General features: G+C 37.3%; 1 protein-coding gene across 1 annotated transcript in view; it reads left to right on the top strand.

Moving 5' to 3' along the window:
- Positions 1–8205, top strand: part of LOC118335124 (protocadherin-15-like) — a 153434-nt gene that overhangs the window by 73561 nt on the left and 71668 nt on the right. The window contains exon 19 of the mRNA XM_035671332.1: positions 66–194. Coding sequence (XP_035527225.1) covers positions 66–194 — 129 coding nt within the window. The remainder of the gene's footprint in view (positions 1–65; positions 195–8205) is intronic.

Here is an 8205-nt window from a genome sequence, read left to right as displayed (position 1 = left end):
AATAGTAACACAAATGTGTGTGTGTGTGTGTGTGTGTGTGTGTGTGTGTGTATGTGCGTGTGTAGACCTCCACAGCGACGGTGAACATTGTGGTGACAGATGTTAATGACAATGACCCGCTGTTCGATTCTTCACTGCCAGTGAACCTCACTGTCATCGAGGAGCAGAATCACACCTACGTTGGACAGGTCAAGGTAAGAAAATGCACACACACTCAAACATAAACACACACAGAGAAAAGTGGCAAACGTGTGCACTACATTTATTTACTGTGCACATGTATAAGTACAGCATGTTTATATGAGAGTGTGTGTTTGTATGCTAATGTCTTTATTATGCACACATTTATGACTATGCATTTGTTGTTTTGTGTGCTTTTCCTTGCACTAATTAGTTATAATGATGTGTCATGTACAAAAAAGCAAATTTAGTTCACAATTTATTTCACTGTATCAGTAATTCCTGTCTGCGCATCTGTCATTTAACATGCTCTCTCACTGTGCATGGCGTTTTAATTGCCAATTACACTTGTCTCTGTTATTTCTCTAGTGGTGTAGATCAGCGTGTTTGAAACTAGTCACACAAGTCTGTGTTATTGTGGCAAGGATCATAATGTCTCACTGTAAGCAACATAATTACTTAAACTATAAAGGTGCCGTAAGGCTTGTCTACATTTATATTTTCTCTCTTTCCTGTCTCTTACCACACATGCACACAGCACACAAAGATTCACAGAGGCACTAATTAAATTCTGCTCTTATAATCTTTTACAGTGGGGACCGGAGATCACTAGCATAACTCTGTAAACCTTGTTAGCTTTGTAATTAAGACTCTATGTTATTATACTCAGAGGACTATGTGTGTGTGCATATTTATAGGCGGACAGGCTACAAGGATTTGAGAGAATGATGTATGAGTGTCCCCTTTTTTACGTGAGAGGACGGTATCTATTTGGGTTTAATGTTTCCCCATATTTTAAATATTACTTCCTGGGAATCTTTCATCTCTTGTTCCTAGGAAAACTGAAATTTCTCCAAGTTGCCAAGTTTGTCAACATAGAACTGCAAACTATTATTCATAAAATGGGGGTTATTCTCATTATTTTGTTATATTACTTTTTATATTCTATGATTATTTACTTTTCAGTATATGTTTCTAAAAGTATACTGTGGTGCAAGATGCAATTACAAAATGATTAAACTATAAGCAGCCATTTTAAGTAGTAAAGTAGTAAAGTAATTGTAAAAAACAACTCCAGTTGAAAAGTTGATCCACTTATATTGATGTCGTCATGGCATGTGAAGGTTGGGCTTCTTAGCATTTTGCTACAACAGTTGCAAGGTAGTATGGCTTGGAAAATTCTTGCAAGTATTTTTCCCAGGAAAAGAGGCCAGATTTTGACAAGAATTTCTGTTGTGGTCACAATTCCTGCTATCCAGTCCTATTGTGTGTAGAAATAGCTGTAAATTTAAGAAGACACATATGTATGAAACTACAAAAAATAAATAAATAAGCACACTTATAAGTAACATGATCTCTTCTCAGCTGTGTTGGATGCATTTTCACCTGATCAGCACCTTCGTCTCCACTTAACAAAGACTCCTGGATTTGTTCCAGACGTAATAACTGACTCATGTATTCCCCAGACTGGGGTCATGGGTAAATCTGACACTTTGATAGGCTCTGATCTTTAAAGATGCTCCCATGGTTGCACTCTTGCTTGGATTTCCTCCAAGCTTAATTCATAGCCTTTATACACCAGTGTCACAGGGTCTTTGATCAGTCTGACACTTTGCTAGGTTCTGAATGTTAACAATGCTTCTTTGGTTGAACACTAGGACTACTGCCAGGATAAATATATGGCCCTTGTACACCCATGTCTAGAATTTTGAACAAGTCTTACTTTTAACAGGTTCCAAACTTAAAAGTTCAATACCTTTTCTTATTTGGACAATTGGGTGCCATTCCAAACTCATAAACCCAACCTTATCCTTAAAGAGGACATTTCATCACAAGCATTCAAAATTTCAAGTCTCGCTCAGCCCTTTGGTCATGTTCCAAATTCAACATCCAAAAACCCACCCTAATCTTCAGAGAGGGCACTTGAAAGTATTCCAATCCTGAACTTCCTCCCTTTCAAGGACCCTTGGATATTTTCCAAACCAAAACAGACGGCGTGATCCCTCAGCGTGCTGTGCAAGGCACGACTCTGGGACTCATTCCAAGCCAGGGTCCCTACCTGTAGGTATTAAACAAATTTCCGGAAGAATGAATGGACCTGACCTTGGTTTGCCGATGCTGGTAAGGTAGAGAGAGATGGAAGGAGGGGAGCAAGTGAGACATGCATGGGTGGCAGAGAGAAATAGGAGGACGCTAGGGAGACGTAAGAGGGGTGGAGAGAGAGAGGAAGAGGGATAACAGCTAAGGGAGTACAGATGCATTCTTAATCTGACTTTCATGAGTTTAAGACATGGTTTCTATTTTAAAGAGGGGAAAAAAATCACTAAAAAAAGGAAGACTCAATGAAAAGGTCACATGACCATTTCCCTCATACAATTCAATGATGTTAGATATTTAGGAATGCCTCAACGTACATATACAGGCTACTTCTTACGTTGTTTAGGACACATTAACATTGAGCATATATAATAATAATGGCAACAAATTATCTATATGTGATTTAATAATGTTGCAAAAAAAAAAACTAAGAGACAACAGACTAGTGGTGAGTAAGTACACAAAATGTCAAAGACTAAAAAGGGACAAAATAAATAATACACAATTAATTCAAAATGACTTCCTTTTGGGGTTGGGATATGGCTCAATAAGGTTTTTTGGAAGTCTGGATTTGATACATGCACCAACTGATTTTCATACATCTCAGTGAAACTGACTCTTTCGAGCATATTTAGGACCCCAAAAATGTGATCCATTTCTATAAATAATAATCGGAGCAGTTTCAATAGGACCTTTGCAGTGATCACTGCTCAGGCCCTAAATACTTGGGGTTAAAAGTAATCCATAGGACATTATACTATTAAGATAAATAATGTGTTTATGTAGAATTATAGTTTTTTCTATAGATAATTTAAATTAACTAACATATTAAATGGTGGTTACATTTGAACAGATAATAAAATGGTGAATGCTTCATTTCCCTCATATTGTGGTGGACAATATAAAAGCAAAACTTTTTTTTCTGTATATAATGGTGACAGTGTCAAACCTCAGTGGACAAAACTTCATCCAAGGATCTGCAATTTGGCTTTAAAATCAAACATTTTTTTTATAAAGCTAGCTGCCTCTTCATCAGTTTACAGTCTCAGTTTATGCCTCCACGGTAGCCATCACTCCTCCAGCGCTGGGAGAGACAACACAACACCGGATGATTTTGCTGATTTCCTTCAACCTCAGAGAGGGGAATGAATCAGTGAAATCACCTGCCGCAGTTGTTAGCTGGAATGAAAAAATTGCAGACTCCTGGTCCTTCATGCCGCGATTGTCCCTACAGCATGGTTGTTTACTGTCGACATGTACATGGCCATAGGCTGCACAGAAATGGCTCGGTTAAGACCAGCTGTAAATTCTGTATTCTTTCTTTCTTTTCTTTTTGATTTATAAGTAAAGATCTTTGAACGGAAAAACAGGAAGCATGACATTGATTGTAGAAAAAGAATACAGGAGAAAGGGTATGGAATGTATTATATTTTTCTTGTCTTTATATTAACATATATTGGCATTTAATGTTATTAGTTAGTCAGTTTTTTACAATCGTTTTGGAAAAGAGAAAATGTTCTTTGTTTCATTTCATTTTTCACTGTTTCACAGCCTAAGTAGGTAAACTTCTCCATTTATTTACACACACACCACAACAACACACACCCCACACACCCCAAATGCTCTTTACCCCCAACATCACAACACCACACCTCCATACCTCCTGCAGAGTCTATACCCAATTGAACTCACACACAAAAGTTCACCCACACCTCAACCACATCAGGTGACCGCACACTACGCCACACAATTCTCACACACACACACACACACACACACCGACCACACACCACTCTCACACCACACAAACAAACAAAAAAACAAACAAACACAAACACAAACACAACACAACATAATGTAAAGAGGAGAAAAATAATGTCAGAAAAAAAACTAACACTGATCACACATAAAAATAGTCAGAAAGGCGATACTCTTCTGATCAAGAAAATTGGAGAGAGAATGAATAGCAACACACCAAAAAAACAAAAAAAAAAGAGAAACTCGGATTAGGAGTAGATAGAAATAAATCGGACTTAGGACGACAGCATATTATGTCACTAGAAAGACACAGAGGACGACAGCTGAGACTACTATCGCAACGACCCACACACCACAACAACACACACCCCACACACCCCAAATGCTCTTTACCCCCAACATCACAACACCACACCTCCATACCTCCTGCAGAGTCTATACCCAATTGAACTCACACACAAAAGTTCACCCACACCTCAACCACATCAGGTGACCGCACACTACGCCACACAATTCTCACACACACACACACACACACACACCGACCACACACCACTCTCACACCACACAAACAAACAAAAAAACAAACAAACACAAACACAAACACAACACAACATAATGTAAAGAGGAGAAAAATAATGTCAGAAAAAAAACTAACACTGATCACACATAAAAATAGTCAGAAAGGCGATACTCTTCTGATCAAGAAAATTGGAGAGAGAATGAATAGCAACACACCAAAAAAACAAAAAAAAAAGAGAAACTCGGATTAGGAGTAGATAGAAATAAATCGGACTTAGGACGACAGCATATTATGTCACTAGAAAGACACAGAGGACGACAGCTGAGACTACTATCGCAACGACCAATTATACGAGAGGAACGAGAGACAGTGCAGGAGGATACACCAGACACAGAAAAGAATAGAAGAGGAAGGATAGACGGCAGAGCGAAAATCATACAGGCATGCACACTTGCTAACAGTACCTAACCTAGGAACTGCAGACCTCAGATAGTTGGACATCAAGACGGATTAATCCAGCTTACGAAAGAGATTCATCCAGTGGCTAAAAATGCAAGCTAATGAACATCACCACAAAGTATGAAACAGAATAGAAACACATGAACACATAACAAAACAAATACATGTGAAAAAAAACACTTGTGTATATCAGACCTGAATGCGATAGTCCAATTGAATATAGCATCTCAAGTGGTGAGGTTTGATTACTTGAGTGAAAATTTGTCACTTAAAGGGACGTGACATTTGGAAATACGCTTATTTCGCTTTCTTGTAAAGACGGATGAGAAGATCGATACCCAACCCAGTATCTGCATTTTAAGTCTAAGGCTATCCACATGCTGGTTAGCTTAGGTTAGCATACAGATTGGAAACAGAGGGGAAACTGCTAGCCAGGCTGTGTCCAAAGTCTAAGTGTGAAAACAACAATTACCTGTTTTACACTACGTTATGTGCCAGACTATTTGTTTGGCTCTGAATGACTTCCTGGAGTTTGGTTGCTGGCATGGCTTATCTTATTCTCAATATAACATTTTAATCAGCAAGCTTTATGCCACACTCGTGTCATATTGGAATTATCATAATTACAAGTTTCCGACTTGTAAATAGTGTTCACGTTGTAATTACGACTGGGAAACTCAGAACTTTCTGAAAGCTCCAATTTATCCAACTTGGCACTTACTGATACAGAAGTGCTTGAAATCAAACCAAATAAATACAGATGCCTTACATCGGCCAAAGATCATCATTCAGTGTAAGCAAATCCAGCTTTAATGGATATTTCTCAAACTACCAACTCTATAATCATACAACTGTTTAGATGACGTGAACCCTTGTAAGTTGTTATCATGAAAAACTTTGCCATTTCTACCATCCCTCCAATATAATGTGAATGAGGCATTAAAGGTGCAGGTTTCTTGATGCTAAGCTAAGCTAACCAGCTACTGGCTGTAGCTTCATATTTAGTGTGCAGACATGAGATTGATATCAATCTTCTCATCTATCTCTTTCCTCAAATGTACAAAATTTGAGGAAAAAGTAATGATTCTCATCATTCGGAATTGCTTAGCATCAGTCTTACTGTAGAAATACAAATATGAACACACATTACATGCACATCTCCACTTTTATGTCTACAGAACTGACACAGTTGGAAATTCACATATCTTTTATTTTGGCTGTTTCCTTCTCCACAAAATGTGTTTCTTCTTTCAGCCCTTTCCTTCTTTCTATCCCTCTCTCCCTCTTTGCTACTGTTTATCTTATTGTCCATGGTCCATTGTCTTTTTTTACTTAGGAAAGTACCTACCTGAGTGAAAGGAGGAAGTATTTGAGTGTCAGCCATGATAAAAGCTGTTCGAATTCTCTAAATGCTAAGAAAAGGTGCTTCTATGTTTTGAACTTTGATCAATATAATAAACCCATTATAGGCTGACTGTGAACCTTACTGTTATACTGAATATCTAAATCTAATCGCATATACATACATTTGCCTAGGTATATTGGTGCATAACACTAAACACTGGACAGGGGAACCAAGTACTGCAAGTCAAGAAGCATAAAAAGATATAATATATATAATCATATATTTATATTAAATATATTATAAAGATAGTAATAGACTATATGTACAATATGTTATTTTAAATGGAAGATTAACAGTTTGTGCAGGAATTTGCAAAATATCACAGTATAAGGTATAAAGAATATTTGCCATGTGCAGTAGAAGATTATGATATCTACAGCAGTAGATTTGTATGACTGGTAGCCTGTATTCTTTTTTTTTATTTAAATTTCAACCTTGGCAATGAAGACATATTTTTCACAGGGTTGTCTGGGTGTGTATCACCTACATCAAACAACACCGTAAAAATGAAGAAAGTATCTAAAATACACTTTTTGTATCTTTAACATCTGTCGTTGCATAATTGGGTAGCGTATAGTGCAGTCAGATTCTGTCAGCACTACGGTTGTCTTTTCCTTAAGTCCTTATGAGTTCTCCCTCACATCTTTCCTTGACCTTTTGACATTTACCGTTAGGGTCAAGGAAAAGTGTTTAGGAAAGGACATAGGACCTACTTTTTATGACAATTCGACCGGACCCCATGTTTCATTCTGTGTCTCTCCCTTCTCCAAACAGCCCAACTTTATCAACCAAGAGCTGTGTGCTCCATTAACTTTATTTTATTTTTTCTCTCTTACAGTCTACGTAACACTGGAAAGACAAAAGCTAATTTCTATTAATTCTAATAGTCACTGCGGGAGATAAGATGAAACTTTAATGGTCAAAAATTAGGGAAACAAGGGAAAATGGGTCACTGCAAATCAAGATTTGACACAGTGCTGCAAATAAATGGAATATAGATATGAGTTGAGTAATGGGGGTTGGATAAACATATTATAACTGACAGTTTTGACACTGCTACAAAAGTTTCAAGTTGTAACATTATGTAAAAATTACAGACATCTGATGGTCTTCACCCACAGATGGAGAATGAATTTGTTTAGCAAAATATAACCTTAAGAGTGAACTTGGATGTTCATAAATGGACATAATGCATGAGTTTCAGGTACATGCAGCTTTATTTCTCCATCATTTCAGAGATCCCATATTAGCGTTTTTTTACATTCACATTCAACATTGCAATTGAAATTCAGTTGACTCCACTCCTTGCTTTCCAGCTGATGATACTTGTTCCTCTGTGTTGAATATGAGTAACCCTCTCCTCCATCTGTACTCTATACTTCTTTTCGAGTGGGTTGTCTGGGAAGTGTTTTTTTTTAACACACACTCAGCCTTGTCATAAATGTAAGAGCTTGAACGTGAACATGCAAACAAAAGCTTAACTTAAACAAATCATCCGATAAATTATTCTGCATTGAACATGGTTATTTGATTAGATGAAAGCTCAGTTTTAATGTCATATTATTTTCAGCAACACTAGCATTGGGGCTCTAAATCAGTTCTGGTCAAGTCAGACCACCACTGGGTCTGGAGTCAAATATCTTAAAAAGAAATATTGGATGGATTGCCATGACATTTTGAACAAACATTTAAGGTGAATCCTAATAACTTGGTACTCCCCCAACTTTTCTTCTTGCGCCATCATCAGGTCAAAATGTAAGTTTTTTCAAATAGCTAAATGATC

The sequence above is a fragment of the Morone saxatilis genome, unplaced genomic scaffold, assembly GCF_004916995.1.
Source record: "Morone saxatilis isolate NCDOM2014 unplaced genomic scaffold, NCSU_SB_2.0 Contig1, whole genome shotgun sequence".
NCBI classification, from domain to species: Eukaryota; Metazoa; Chordata; class Actinopteri; family Moronidae; genus Morone; species Morone saxatilis.
The sequence above is the reverse complement of the archived record's forward strand: the minus strand, read 5'-3'. Positions and strand labels throughout refer to the sequence as shown.